The 16,115-nt window shown below is 40.1% G+C and overlaps 1 protein-coding gene across 1 annotated transcript; it reads right to left on the bottom strand.

Annotated features, from left to right (window-relative positions):
• Positions 1–608: 608 nt before the first annotated feature.
• On the bottom strand, positions 609–14,984 carry LOC134453349 (protein mono-ADP-ribosyltransferase PARP14-like). The gene is made up of 17 exons (XM_063204228.1): positions 14,773–14,984; positions 14,508–14,596; positions 14,025–14,064; positions 10,969–11,244; positions 10,545–10,772; positions 7,882–10,316; positions 7,287–7,523; positions 6,785–7,006; positions 6,537–6,654; positions 6,018–6,167; positions 5,782–5,844; positions 5,453–5,638; positions 5,117–5,323; positions 4,004–4,630; positions 3,763–3,908; positions 2,864–3,041; positions 609–2,275 (listed from the first exon to the last, which is right to left on the bottom strand). Exons 1-17 carry the CDS (start codon positions 14,951–14,953, stop codon positions 1,992–1,994), a joined length of 5,667 nt encoding a protein of 1,888 aa, XP_063060298.1. The 5' UTR covers positions 14,954–14,984; the 3' UTR covers positions 609–1,991.
• Between the last annotated feature and the right edge of the window lie 1,131 nt (positions 14,985–16,115).

Below are 16,115 nucleotides of genomic sequence, written 5' to 3' on the forward strand. Positions count from 1 at the left end.
ATTATGCTTTGTAAGATATAAATAGACTATTTAATATGTGCAGTTCATGTTCCAGAGTGTAATATTGTATAAATGTGAATAATTGTTTTATTGATGCCTATTGATATCTATCAGCACTGAAACTATTAAATCAGCAATGAAGAATAAGGATGTGTCTCTCTGATTCAGCTTGTTAGAACTGTTAAGCTCTGCATGCACAAAGACATCACTCGCAGAGAATAAAACCATCAAGAGAACATTTGTACACAATACACATTGCTGTACTATGTCAACGAATTCTAATGTTCTAGGTTCACAGAGCACAGGGTGATTTCATTAAATAATGTCAATGTCAAGAAGGAAGTCATTTTCATGAACTCAGGAGTCTGGATTTACTGCTCCCCTCACAACCTGAGAAATTGGAATAGAGGAGAAGCTTCACACCCATTGGTTCCCATTGTAGCCGATAAGCTTTGCAGTTCCTCTTAGGTGCCCACCATGGGGCAGACGTGGGAAAGTTGAAGAAAAAAAAAAATCCCAAAAATAACAGTTAATGGGCTGCCCAATTCAAAATTCATATCACGACTCTCGGCACGATTTTGTTTAACTAATTATTTCTTTTATTCAACTCAAATCTCAACTCACAATTTAATTACATCTTGATATAGCATATACAGGCCAATTAGATAGTTATTTTATACATCTCTGATTAGGGTTAGTTATCTACAGCCTTACTTTATATATTCATATTTTTCACACATTGAATAACAGTTGAGTATGATGTGATATAACATTACTATTGATCTTGATATTTCACAAATTATTCATTAGAAAACCTATCTCAACAAATATTTTACGGGAGCAGAGGGAAATTGCAGTGTGATGCGTATCATTTTGGAGAAAAAAGAAGTGAAAAAAAAACTGAGAAAAATCGTCTCTCATAACAAAGTGAGTCAAGTAGGTGTGAACCAAGGGCATGATTTTTTTTTTTTTACGATATATCGAGCACAGAGAGGGCCATGACAAGGATTGAGAGAGAGAGAGAGCAACCAACAAAATTACCGTATGTCTGCAAGGAATTGTGAACTGTGTTGTTTATCAGGCAATGACAATAATGGGAAAGTCTTTAACACAATCTCAATTTCAGATTATATTTTATTAAATATGTAATCAGGGCCAACAGCATATTACCTGTTCCACTTCAGAAATCTCTCTAATCTCTAATGATGAACTGCGCATTTTACCACAATACAGTTAGTTTCTCATGACCAATTTATACACCTTGTTCACTGATAAATGTACTGTATATAACAGAATAAATTTGACATTCACATGTGCCACTTAAAGTTAACAGTTAAACTGTAATTCCCATACAAATGATTAAAACAAATATGTTTTGAGTTAATGAGTTGTTATGAAAGATTAATAGATACTTCAACAGAAAGTACGGCAGATGTAGATGTGTGTGTAAAGCCCTCCAAAGTATACATGGACACAAATATTAAACCCAATGTAGCATAGTACATTGATCATGTGGTATGTACTGTAGTGACATGATTTGGCCTCAACTGTATGTTTCTATTAAAACATATCAGCTCTTAACACAGTGCCATAAAATTCTAATTGTGTGTGAAGCCAAAGCTAAACACTACAATAGTCCCCTACCATGCTTTCTGTATGATCCTTTTCAAATAAATGAACACTTAAGGAGTCCTTCTGGCTGCATAGTATCAAACTTCAGAACGTAGACCAAAACCAGTGCAGTAAATCAAATGTCTGCATTACGTTCAGCATATTAAAGAAAAAAAATGAAAAAGGTAGTTAAAAAAGCTACCACCCACATATTAAAATAAATTCCCCACCACTCACTTATTAAAATAAATTCCTCACCAGTGCTATTATGATTAATTGTTTCTATGGATAAATCTCTATCTGTGGCAGATTAAATGTACTTATGTGCTCATTCAGGGTTGTATGGAATAACAACAGTGCAATTTACGTATCAGTGCATCTCAAGTAAAAGTGATAATGTACTCGGGGTAGGCCTGGACATCATTAAAAACTACAAACATTTTGGGGTTTGTGGTGTTGTCCGTCACGCTGTCGTATGTATCAGCAGCATTTCCTGTATTCTTGGCTGGAGGGCCAATCATACCACCTGCTCCTTGAGTGTAGTCTCCCACCAGAACTCTAGCCCAGTACATGCGCTTGTGTCCACTGGCATCAGGTTTAGAGTAGCCACTAGCTGAGTACTGTGGATCAACGGCAAAATAGGAGCCCTTGCCATACATTGCACCTGCAGATAAGACATACATATATATTACCACCTCACCCAACCTTATAGCTTTAATACAACAAGTATTTAGCACTTGCTGTTCAATTTCAGGTAAGAGTAAGTCCATTGGTTGGTTATACAAGTTGGCTAGTGACACTGAAATTGTTACCAGCCACAGCCAAGTTTTACCAGCATTTGGCCGGTTGGCAGGTGCCAGTGTCAAGCCCTGGGTGGGGCGTCAGTGAAACACAAGGCTACAAGCACACGATGAGGACAGCAGGTTAGGTAATAAGATGGACCTCAGATCTGCATGCTTCACGTAAAAGACAATCAAATTTCACCGACAGGTGAGGAGTCTGCATGCCTGAAAATTTTACCTGAAATAAACACTCTGTGATGTCTGTGTTATTTCAACTCTGTAGCCAATTGCATTACAAGCATCTGCTGCGTTAATGGTCTTAAAAGCAATACTTTTTTTCTTCTCACGCATGCCATGCATGTTTATTTTTTTGTTTTATTTTAGGATGTTTATCTACATGCAATTTAATGTTTTTATTGTAACCATCGTTCATCTATCAAATGCATAAATATGTAAAAGGCTGTCCATACCAACTTGACTTCCAGCATAGCTGCGGTTAAACCCATGATTGTTGATTTTGTCTATGGTATTAGCCGTTGTGCCATGGAAAAGCCTCTTCTCGTTGTTTGTGTGCTTGTTCTTCTGGTCAAACTCATCTTTTTTAATCATGTAGTTCTTCCAAAGTGAGCTGTTTTGCACTCTTTCAATCTACAAAACAAAAAGACAGACTTTTTATCAACCCATATACAAAACTCTCAGGAGAAATAGTACAGTGACATGACTAACTCAAGAAAAACTTTTCTGCGTGCCGAATGATCCTTAAAGCACCAACATGCTCGAAAATGTATAAGGACACATTTCACATTTATCAACCCAAAGATGTGGTTGGTGGGAAATAACATTTCCAAATCATTTTATGACACAGTATTAAACGATTAAATCAAACAAATACTACTAAACAAAAAAAGACAGAATTAAACAAATGTTCGAATACACTCCTACTTTTAATATCTGAATCTGCAGTTGCTTAATAGTTCTGCACTGTGTAGGTATGGCAACTATGCTGCTCATTTAAACTGTTCTACATGTTGCCAAATTTGGTCTTTTCAGGAATATGTACCGGTACTAAGTAATAAACTAATATTCACTCGTATGATCAAAGTACAGTAGGTTTTACAGCTAAATTTTTTTATTTATGGTAATTCAAAATGGCGGACAATGGCGATGATCCCCCATTTCATGTATGAAAAGTGAAATTTTCCCAGTCATAATGAATACTTAAAATTTGATGGTGGTGTTAAGAATTTGTGAAAAAGTAACATTTGTGAATGGGCAGCATGAATTTTGGAAATAAATTACGAGAAATACTACACAGTGCTACACACGTGTGTACACTATTTTTGATGAGAAAGGAAAAAAAAACATTCACCTGAATGATTGCGGAGTTTAATCCAGTTTTCCTGAACTCCTTCTCAACCTCGCTGTATTCACTACTGGTTGTGGGGAGAGGGATTTGAACAACAATCTTGCCCTTCATGTCATCCCAATGACTGGGTAGGTTCACAGATGACTGATCTGAAATTAATGACAGGTTAAGGTTTAAATATTTCTGTGATGGCTACCTAGTATGTGACCACTGTAACATCATCTTTTTTCATATTTATTCATACCTTTTCTGTCAACTCGTATCAGTTCGATATCACTCCCTCCAGGTCTTGAAGCTATTTTGCTTGATAAGTCCACTTCATAGTCATGTCTGCCGATCTTGATGTTCACTCTACGGCGTTTCTCCTTGAAGGCCTGTTCTAGTGTCATGTTATCATACATGTTAAAAGGCACAATATTATTGCTCCTATCCAGAAACTGCCACTCTATAACAGTGCTGATCATGTAGGCATCCTTTCTCTCTCTGTCCTTCCTCTCCACCCTCCGAATCATATCTGAAATTCTTTTCTCAACCACGACCACATCTCGTGTCAGGCCCTCTAGGTGGATAACCGGCTCACTTCCTGTCTTATCTAGCCTGATGCTGACTGTCATCTCCCTCTGCAGTTTCTGCAGCAAGTCAGAATCCTCTGGGGTGAAGCGGCTGATCAGAGTGTCCTGTACTTGGGTGGAAAACTGCTCTTTCATGATCAAGCCCGTGATGACATCTTTGGCTTTGCTGACGTCCTGGGAAGTCTGCCCACAGAGCTGGAATATGGCAGGAGCAAACTCTTCACCCACCATGACAAACTCCTCATCGTCAGGTCTCACGTCTTCGGGGCCAGCAGAGGAAAACCAGCCTGTAACAGTACCTATATGTCAAAAAGAAAACATACATGAACCTGTAAGATGTCTGTAAATATTTCATTCATTAAGTTCATACAAGCTCCTAAAATGTGTGAGTTGTTAAAGGGCAACTCCTGCCAATTTCAATGTGCTGTTGTATTGCTCACGCTACCCTTGACTTGTCAGTACCCAGTGACGCCGCATTTTTTGGCTCAGCCCTTTCCGAGATATGAGCTATTCTAATGGGGGCAACTTTTGTTTACGTTTCAAAAAAACATTTTTATTTATTCCCAAAAACATCCAAAAGGTTATGCAACATCAGCAGACAGCTAACAAACAGCGATACCTTTTGGGAAAATATTTGGAGTAGGCCTATGCTCATTTTTTTTAAAAATGTTGTTAATTACTACTTGTCAATACCTTAACTCTGAAATAATAATGTATAATGATCCATGTAACATGTAGTTAAGGTGAATAATTGTCGTGAATCGTGTTAAACCTTACAGAGTTACCCTTAATTTTGTCCCACAAGCCCTTGTCGTCTTCACCTCCTTTAGCCTGCCGTGCCATTAAGCTCTGGTGGAACACTGTGAGCATGTTGGGCTGAAAGATGAGTATCTTCACAAGTTTGATATTTTGATATTTGGTCTTCTTGACGAAGCTGACAACGGCTTCAATCATTGCCTCAGCCACTGCAGATGCATTGGCTCCACCTTGACCTGGAGGTGGACACATAATACATCAATATCAGATCAACAGGTTTGATTCAATAGTTAAAAAAACCCAATTAATTCATTTTTTAAACAAAAAAGGTGCATTTCTGTTTTTTTGGCAACATATGACAATACCTGTGCCCAGAGCTGGAAAGGAAACTGAGGAAAACCTTCTTTTCTCGCAAAATGTAAGAACATTTTGGACACCCTCTTTGATGTCGTTGGGGTTATTTCTTCCCACAATATGTAAAATATGTTTACACAGAAGATTGCCAGGGAATGTCAAGATCATCTCCGTTTGCTGGTAATTGGGAGAGCTCACTGTAAACCAAAAACAACATGTCATTTCCCACATGTTCTTGAACATTGTTGTATCACCTTGTAGTCTTCATACTTAGTACATGGAAACTAATAATGCATCTCAATCTGAATAAATACAAAGCAGAGATCGAGTAAGGACTAACCAATCTCTGAACATTCTGCCTCTACAGCTGATCCAGCAGCCCCAAGGATGGCCATGGATACTCCTGCAAGACAAGACAATGCAGCTTCATCAACACTTGTAGCCCGTAGCAGGCCATGAGTGGTGCGTTGGGAAAGCTATTAGAATACCTATTTGATTTATCAATGTGAGGAAAATTTGATCACAGTTTTTTTTTAATTATTATTTATTTAGTGCTAGTAAACAACATGAACCCACCCGACTTCAAGGAGAATGTGCTGTTGGAGGAGTTGACGATGACATCAGTAGTCTCTCTTGTGATGTCACCAGATGACAGCTCCAGAGTCAGGTGACCAATGCGGACAGTGTGTTTCCCCAAAGACACATTCTGCACCTTATCCCAGAGTCCTGAATGGATAAAATCACATCATCCCTGAAGATTAGAAATCACAGCAGGCAACTGTTCCCAGCAAACCCCAACCCTAGCTTTTACATTTTGACTTTTTTGGTGCCCTTGACTGTTGACGGATTTGACAGTCATCTTGGGCTTTTGGGCTATCTTTATACAGAAACTATTGAATGTAATTTAATTACATTTAGGTAAAGTTGCCTATAGAGAAGGACAGGCAGGCAGACAGAGAAGATTCACAATTACCCGTCCATCTTCAAGAAATCAATGTTTCAAGTGTTTCAAGACAGCAATTTATGTGGAAGACATTCACTTTCACATTTCATTGTTGAATAAACTATCTGCACAAAGTAGTTCAACAAGTTTACCCGATGGGTTCTGTGGTTTCGGTTTGTGTGGGCCACCATGTCCCATTCTTGTGTTGATGCCATGAGGTTGGCCTTTGTTTTCCTTTTGATTTTCTCCTCGGAACGCCCTCTTGAAGCACTAAAAAACAGTTAGTCAACATAGTGAGTGCATGAATTGAGATATGACAGTTACAGCATTTAGCGCGCCGCTGCATAATATTTGTGAGATGCACAGTACACAATTCTGCAGCATTTCAAAAAGTCCTTACGTCCACACTCTCCTTGTCAGATGGATGTACTATGATGACCACTTCCTTTAGGTGCTGAAAATGAGCTTTACGGCAGGACGTTTCTGTTTCCTCCAACATGATCCTTGGCACCAGGTCTTTGGGAAACCCGAGATTCCCGGTGCCAATGGCAGGAAATGTAACTGAGGTCAGTCCTTGCTGGTCTACCTCTTGCAGGCAGTCTTTAACCATTTTCTGCAATATCTGCAAAACAGCAAGTAGTAATTAAGTAATAATCACAAATATGAAAAAGTGAGGATTTACATTGTCGCATGCCAGGTAAAAAGTAAAACATCCTTAAGCCTTATGATCTAGCCCTAGCTAGAAGAGTAATGGTACCTCCCTTGTAACAGTGAATATATGAGGTGGATAGTTTTAGAAAGTACTCCTGCACAAAGTGAGATTTCCGTAAATGTTTTCTGCTACACCTACAGAAATAGAACTTTGACCTGCCAGTCAAAGCCTAAAAGTAATTCTCACCCACCTTTTCAGATGTGCCACCTCTCTGGTCCCAAGGAGGGCAGACTGTGTGGAAGACTTTCTTGCATTTCAGTCCAAATCCATCCGTCACCACCATCTCTCCAGGCTTCACGCGACCTCCTCTGACCAGGTCATTGGCTGCTGACTGAAGCCTCTGTCCAGCCGCCTGCAGAAGGGCTTTGGAGACGGCTCCTTGGCTTAGATCCACGTTTTCTGCAACTGTGTTCACCACAACATCCGTCTGTAGATTGAGAAAATTGTGAAGTAGAGTATAAATTACAATGACCTGCACAATCACCTCAGGTCATGTTCAAAGTAAATGATAAGTTAACCAAAGAATGTAGGAGCTAGTTATTCAAAAGCTACATGTAATATTCTATTTCATAATAATACCAATGTCACCATAAGGAGTTGCTCATTAAAAAAGAAAAAAGTAAATGCATGCACACCATTGAGACTATACATATTTCTGATGCACACACACATACATACATGCACATACACAATCATGCACTTGTTTTCCATAGGGCTGTGTACTGTGTATACAGTATAAAAAAACAAATATATAGAAATAAATAATCAGAAAATGAACATCTTACAGAAGCATCTTGGATATTCCCCTCCTTCAGGACTATTCTGACTCCCTGGGGTGTTTGTTTACTGTCCAGAACTCCATGCCGGTTTGGTTGTGAGGGCCCCCTTTTGGACGAGGACCGTGTGGATGGGCCCTGCCACTGGCTTTCTTGATGGTTGTATTTGTTATAATTGAATTCACTAGGTGGTCTGTACTGCCCTCCACTAGCTCCTACATGTTCTTCCCACTGATTGCCTACACTGCCACTGTGCACACGTTTTCTAGGCAGAGCCTGCTGTGAAGATTCAGACCTTGGATTCATGTCACGAAATACGGTCTCAACAGCATGAACCATCGCATTTACCGTCTTGTCATCATTGTTGACCAGGAAGATCTTGATGAGGGAGGTCCTGGTTTGGCCAGGTCCTGTTTCGAAGTATTCACGCACAGCACTGGCAATGGTGTTGGCACACAGATCAAGCGGGAATCCAAAAATTCCAGAGCTGATGGCTGGTATTGCGATGGAAGAGCAATGCGCTTCAGAGGCTCTTTCCAGGCTTGAATGGATGGCACGTTTTAGACGGTGCACTGCAGTCTTTCTGTCAGTGTCAGAAAAACGGGGACCGACCGCATGGACAACATGCTTGCAGGGCAGACGCCCACCCCCCGTGATAATGGATTCTCCTGGGCGCAGTGATCTATGTTTGGAGGTGTATCTGTCACAGTCACTCTGAAGCAGCTGGCCAGCAGCATTTAGAAGAGCTAGTGCCAAACCCCCGATGTGCTTCAGATCTTCATTGGCAGCGTTCACAACAGCATCTGCCTGGAACTTGCAGATGTCTGATTTGCTGACGGCAATGAGGACCCCACAAGGCATTTTCACTTCACAGGTACCAGAGCTTGAGATTTTCCGATCTCTTCTTTCATCTTCCTCATCGTCCACATCTTCCAGCATGCTCTCGTCCTGAAGCAGAACTACAACGCGGTGATCCCTTAACATCACTGATAGGAGCATTTGGCCTTGTTCCTGGAAGTACTTCTTTGCACCAGGCTTAGAGACTTTCAGTTCATCTGTGAATAGGCTGGTTGCCATCTTCTTGAACTCATCCACGGCAGGTTTAACGTAAAGGCGCTCTCCTGACAGCCTGAATCGAGGTCTGTTTGGATAGAACTTAACCACTACCTGACCAGCTTTTGCAAATTTCTTCCACTCATCTGACTTGTGCTCTTCAATGAATCTTGCAGCAGCACAGCATCTCACCTTAACTGTGTCCTCAACTCTTGCATAGTTTTTCAGAAACTCATCAAGGTTAAGACTGGCTTCGTTCACCGGTTCAAGAAAACCAGCCACATTAAAACTGCCTGGGTTGTTTGAATTTAATGTCAAAGCTGGGATCTGACCTGATACATTGTACATACTCAAAAGTTCTGCTTTCAGAGTTTTCCACTCTGATTTTCTCAGTACCTCTTGATCTTCTACAGCCAGGACCTTGTAAGCAAGGGTCTCCTTCATCTTCTGAGTTGACTCTTGAATGGATTTTTCCATGTTTGCAGTCAGAAACACAGCTTCGTCCTTAATCACATATATGGCATGGATTCCACGTGACAAGAAGAGGTGCTCTGACATCACTTCACTGTCCACTCCTCTCAGGAACTCTACTATGTGACGATCTAGGTCCACTCTCCTTTCAATCATTTGCAATTTCTTTTCAAGGATCCAGTTTTTGACAGACAGAACCTCAGACTTCAAACCAGAGAGGACTAGTTTCTTTATTTTGGATTGGTAGCTCTGAGATATTTGTGGGGCAGAGGTTGAAATGTACTGTGAGAGACCATCAAACTGCAAAAGTTTGAAGATGGTAGGAGGCAGATCCATTTGCTCCGTTATGCTGTTTCTTTCAAACTCAAGTTGGCCTGTTTCCTTCTGTACAATGTTGTTCACAATGGGTCTCAGATTTTCTATGTCTTTTGACATCCCTGCTAGTGTTAACTGTCCTTTCACGGAATCCATCTTTATGACAACATGGTCCTGAAACTTTGGTTGCAACTGTTTCTGTACTGGACCACAAACATCAACATTAATTGCCATCTCGAGTGTAGCATATTTGGACATGGCTTGATGGAATGCAACTGAGGTGTTTTCCTTCCAGTCATCTATGTATTTGGCTGTGATGCCCTTCTTCTTCAGCAGGGTGGGGAGGGGGCTGAGGATGACGGTGGAGTCCTGAATGCTCACCTGGCAGAAGTGTGGCAGCATCTGGTCATTGATACGAGAGGTCAAGTTCTTCTTCAGGAGAAACTCTACCAGGGCTGGGTTGAGAGCTTCACTGAAAGAGTCAGGAATCTTGAGCTTTGGCCGGTCTTTGCCACATAGTGAAGAGCCAAGGGACTGGTAGTATGGATGCAGGCGGACTTGAAATTTGCCAATCTGCTGGCGTGTGCTTAACATGATCTCTGCGTCTGAAATACGTGTACAAACAAGTATACAACATACAATAATAAGGTTGAGTGCCTGAAGAAAATATTTTTCATTTCAACTGAATTTGGACAAACAATTACATTGAACCAAAGACCATTTTTCTAAAGGGACTGGGCACACCTCAACAACTGCCCAACTTTAATTGATTTTATTTATATGACCACATTCATAACATCTCTCTCAACAAAATGAATGTAGAATTTCTTTACCTTCAGGCTTTTGGAATGTGACAATAGCTGCGTTCTCTTCTGGCATCACATAGACATTCTGTACATCAACTTTCTTGTTCTCACAGTAGAGAACCAGCAGTTCCTCGTTAGCGTGAGGTGGCAGGTCGTCTATCCTCAAGCAGCACGTTCTCTCCAGGAACCGGGCAGAAAGACTGTAGTCCTGAAACCTCTTGTTGCGCTTGGCCTCTGCCTGAAACTTCTTTGCATCTAAAATGCAGGTATTGCAGAGTTTATTGCACTAGTTATGACCTGGTTCTCTTGAGTGTAATGTGTTAATAACATTTTGCAATCTTGCTTAAATATATTATTGGAAATGAATGATCATGAATTAATTAATGAACAGTCATAATAAGGGTGTTAATTACTACTTTATCTAAGCTGTACATCAGAAACAACAGCATACCATCACTGTTAATGAACGTAACAACAGCGACACAGACATCATAGATCAGCTCCATAGTGTAGGCCTCCTGGCCAACACCACTGATGTTCTCCACTATCAACCCCAGGAGATCTCTGGTCATGTTGTCTGCGATGTTCTCCACAACAACAGCTTTAGGCTGATAGTCATCCTCAGTTCTCTGATCCTCAGTTCTCTCTTCCTGTGTACTGGCGGAAGTGGCAGCACTGATGGCCTCATGTTGCTGATCTTGAAGTTGGGGCTGAGATGCCTTCTCATCTGATCAAATCAATGAAAACCAATACAGTATCAATCAATCAATAAAAATTACTTATATAGCACATTACCATGCATAATTGTCATTCAATGTGCTTAAGAGTAGAGAAAGAGAAAAGAGAAGAGAATGTACATTATATTGTGTTATACATAGTAGATAATTAATTAACACCAAAGGCAGATGAGAATAAAGCTGTTTTTAATTTATTTTCAAAACAAGATACTGTTGTGGTAGTTCTGATTTGGACAGGAGGTTGGTTTCAGCATTTTGCAGCATAATGACTAAATGCCATATCACCCTGTCTAGACTTGATCCTAGGCTCAACCAGTAGAGGGTCATTTCAGGTGAAATCAGACACTTTGGGACCCGACCGACACAGATTTCAATCATACTTGGTGTGCCTTTTTAGTAGCAAGGTAACACCCCAGAACCATGGACCATGGACACCAACAATTTTTGTTGCATATTCTGATAGACATGCTGCCATGTGATATTACTATGGTATTACCATATTATTATTATGTGCTCTGTATGATACTATACATTTGAGTCCTATTATCTCTTAAATGAAAAAAGTACCAAACACCAGCATTTCAGGTGTTGTTCATGACATTGCAGGTTACATTTAGACAAGAAACTGGCCATTTTAAAATACAAGTTTTTTTCGATTTTCAAGTTCTAATTTTTCAATTTATCATAATTCATATTCTGACGGTCATATTCTGATGTATTCCATGTGTAATTTGTAGAGCCAGAAAATAACTTTCAAACAACACCACGGACATCTTTTTGTGACTTACACTGACTGATATAATCAAGGTTGAATGTATAGTGTCCTACCCTCATATGTAAACCTTTGCAAGTCTGTTTCTCCCTTAATATTTGTGTCAGATTCACACAGTTCTAGGGTGCTACCTTGCTACTAAAAAGGCACACCAAGTATGATTGAAATCTGTGTCGGTCGGGTCCCAAAGTGTCTGATTTCACGTGAAATGACCCTAGAGGAGATTATGAAGACCTAAGACATCTATTAGGATGATATTGCTCAAGCATATTTACAATATATTTTATTTAGGGCCTAAGCCAGTGACTTATATCAGAAGAGTTTTAAACTCAATTCTAAATGTCACTGGTAGCCTGTGCAATGACCTTAGTACTGGAGTGATGTGGTCTCTTTTCTTTGTTATAGTTTAGTTAATTCTTGCCTATAAGTGGGGTATTGCAATAGTGAACTCTACGGGTAATAAAAAAGTATGTAACCATGATGCAAAAAGTATTATCTTGTGAATAAACAGAGGTATGGTCGTCAACACTCTAAAAGCCTGCAGACAGGTTGTATTTTTTGTTGAACAGTAAAGGGATTGACAAAAATGTTGACAAAGATATATGTTGACAAAAATAAATGTTGACAAAGTGTTTGGTTGTTAACTTAAACGGTAACTTCAAAATGCAGTTATAATGCTCACACCACCCTGGACTTGTCAGTACCTGAGGTTTTTTTTCCAGCCTCTTCCGAGATCCTCGTCATTGAAATGGGGGCAGGTGTTTGTTTACATTAAAAAAATAAAAAGATTTTTTATTTATTCCCAAAAACATCCAAAAGATGCAGAAAACTAGCAAACAGCGATACCTTTAGGGAAAATATTTGGAGTAGGCCTATGTTTTATTTTTATGTAAACAAACACTGCCCCCATTAGAATAGCTCATATCTCAGAAAGGGCTGAGCCAAAAAATGCAGCATCACCGGTTACTGACAAGTCAAGGATAGTGTGAGCAATACAACAGCATATTAAAATTGGCAGGAGTGCTCCTTTAAACTAATGAGGACACGCACTTTGACTCAACTCTTGTATTTATAAGGGTAGGACATGTGACAAAACTCCACTGGGCAGACAGGGACACCTTCTAAAATGAGGCCTTTTGGATCCACCACCTGGGCTGGGAACTTTGGATACTCCGAGGGTTTCGATATGCATTACTCCTGTCATGTGGAATGCCAGTATGGTGTAAATGGTGTAATACGATTATATGAAGTCACACTAAAAACATGGCAGATGAATGAATTTCCAAACATGTGTTTGTCAGAATGTTGTTCTTATTTAGTCTATTGGGCTTCAGCCAAGCCACAGGCTTTTTGGCCCAGGCCTATCCTAGGACCTGTACCTGCAAGAGTGAATAAATCCCTGAGCTAACCCCACCCCTTTAGACAGGTGTTTTAGACATTGTGCCAAGCCTGAGTTTGCACGATTCCCTGATTGACGCTCCCAACGCAGGACGCTCCCCTGTCAGCTCGCTCCCACTAGCCAGACTATCGGTCCCACCGCCATATAACGGAGCTAGTTATCTTTTGATGTTAGTTTTTTGTTTCTAACCCTAACCTTAACCCTAAACCTAACCCTAACCCTAACCATAAACCTAACCCTAACCCTAACCCTAAATTGCTTGTATGTGGCAGTGTATGATAATACGTGAAATATAATCGGGTGGGACTACACGTCCGGGAGTGATAGAAACACCTGGGACTGCACGTCCGGGAGCGATCTCAGTTGGGAGTGTCCATCTACCACTGAGTTTGCACATGAAGATCACTAGGACTCTAATCCACATGAAAAGGAAGTAAATTAAGTAAAATAAGTGTGTGAACTGTTTCCCCACCAAAAAAACAAACAACAACACCTAAGGTTACTGTGCACAAAGTTAGGTTCCAAGTTGTTGCCATCATATGCCAGGCCCAGCTAAAGCTATAAAACTGTTCAAAGTGCATTACAGGTCCATGACCCACCTGGAGTTTGATTGTCCACTGATGAAGTTCCGGTTTCCTCCTTCAACAAAACACAAAACACAATCGCACTTCAGACCATGGATATATGGGCAGTTTTGCTTATACATCAGCAACAGAAAGACCTGCTTTCAAGCTTGATAAAATCATGGCTGCATGGCCTCATTTGACTTCAAATAGACTGCCCAACTAGGCTATTAGGCATAGTTGCACATTGGCTATGTTGTGGAATCATTAGCTACTAAAATGACAGGCCGCTATAACATCAGGCACAAAGAGATCTTTAAAATTGCCTTCATGATAGTGGATTAGTAGGCTAATGAATTACATTTTATAAAGCACTTTTCCACTTCTTCGGGCACTCAAAGCACTTCACTGTAGCCTGACTAAAAACAATAAAAACACAGGTTGACACCCACATGCCTGCCTGCCTGCCTACTTGAAAAGTCGTTCTCATTTTCATTTCGAAGACAACGAGAAACTTACCACTTTACTTTCCTTTTCGATGAACACTTTAATCTGCTTGTTGTCGATGGTAATTTCGTGGGTGGTGCGAAGTAGAACTCGTTCTAGAACTATTGTGTAGAGAACAACAAGACAACTTATCTTCAACGAGGCTGGAAGTCAACACATGTTTCATTCTAAATAACCTACAACTATTAGACTATAGTGTGACTGGGCATGGCTTGAATTACTTTTCATGCAACAAATGCTAATAAAGTGTGGCTAGGTACATCTCCCGATAACTTACCGTCCTCCTGTTTGAAGCCAATGACAGCCGTGTCACTTTTATCGTCGTATTCCACAACGTCGCAATCACTCCCACCTGATTTCTTCTTACTTTGAAAATACTTCTGAAGTTTCTGCCTAATCACTTTACGGTGGTCGGGCAACCATTCGCCCCTGACAATCGCCCTGTATGGATACTCCATGTTGGTCGTAATGACTGAGCACGACTGTTTGTGCTGCTGTTAAAAGACTTCCTGAAGGCGCAACAGTTTCACTTTCGTTTCATGTGGGGAATGCCACTCCTTCACGTTTTCTATGAAATCGAATGCTACGTTGTATGGTAGGCAAGGGACCCGGAGGGCTGGAGCTCCACCAGGATGTGTTATTATTATTAGGCCTATTAGTATAGCTAGTAGTAGTAGTGGTAGTAGTAGTAGTAGTAGGCCTAGTAGTAGCCTAGGGGCCTTGTAGTAGTAGTCTCAGTGTCAATACTCTTATCAAAAACATACCGTAGCTAAGTCTGCTTTTGGCACCTTAGAAACATTGCTTAAACTAAAGATTTTGTATGTAAACAGGATTTGGAGAAGTGAATCCATGCTTTTATTACCTAAAGTTTAGACTATTGCAATACCCTGTATAGCTCTCACCCAAAGGTCACTCTGGTAGGTGCAACTAATCCAAAATGCTGCAGCAAGAATTCTAACTAAAACACAGAAAAGAGACCACATCACTCCAGTAGGCTGAGGTCATTGCACTGGCTACCAGTGAGATTTAGATTTGAGTTTAAACGTCTTCTAATAGTTAACAAGTCACTTAATGGCTTAGGCCCAAAATATATTGCAAAAATATGCTTGAGAAATGTCATCCTAATAGATGTCTAAGGTATTCAGGATCTCCTCTAGGCCTGTGCCTATGGTCAAGTCTAGACAGGGTGAAATGGCATTTAGTCATTTTGACGCAAAATGCTGGAACCAACTTCCTTTCCAAATTAGAACAGTCACATCAGTATGTTGTTAAAAACAGCTTTATTGTCATCTACCTTTGGTGATTGTTAGTTAATTAATATTATCTATAACACAATATAGTTTCCTCTTTTTCTTCTCTTTTCTCTACTCTTTAGCACATTGAATGGCATTCATGTATGATAATGTGATATATAAGTCATTTTGATTGATTGATTAGTTGTAGTAGTAGCAGGCCTAGTAGTAGTAGTTAGTAGTAGTAGTAGTAGTAGTAGTAGTAGTAGTAGTAGTAGTACTATAATAGCCTAGTTAATAGGTAAACTGGGCTATGGCGTAATTTATTTTACAATTATCAACACTGCAGAAAGTCATAAAGTAGCCTGTGTTTTGGACATAACTGTAG

The sequence above is a fragment of the Engraulis encrasicolus genome, chromosome 7 (assembly GCF_034702125.1).
Source record: "Engraulis encrasicolus isolate BLACKSEA-1 chromosome 7, IST_EnEncr_1.0, whole genome shotgun sequence".
Lineage (NCBI taxonomy): Eukaryota > Metazoa > Chordata > Actinopteri > Clupeiformes > Engraulidae > Engraulis > Engraulis encrasicolus.

Coding starts and splice junctions, on each gene's coding strand:
- LOC134453349 (XM_063204228.1), bottom strand. CDS start 14,953: ATGGAGTATCCATACAGGGCGATTGTCAGGGGCGAATGGTTGCCCGAC. Junction 14,065..14,507: donor TCGAAAAGGAAAGTAAAGTG/GTAAGTTTCTCG, acceptor GTTTTGTTGAAG/GAGGAAACCGGAACTTCATC. Junction 11,245..14,024: donor AGTGGACAATCAAACTCCAG/GTGGGTCATGGA, acceptor TGATTTGATCAG/ATGAGAAGGCATCTCAGCCC.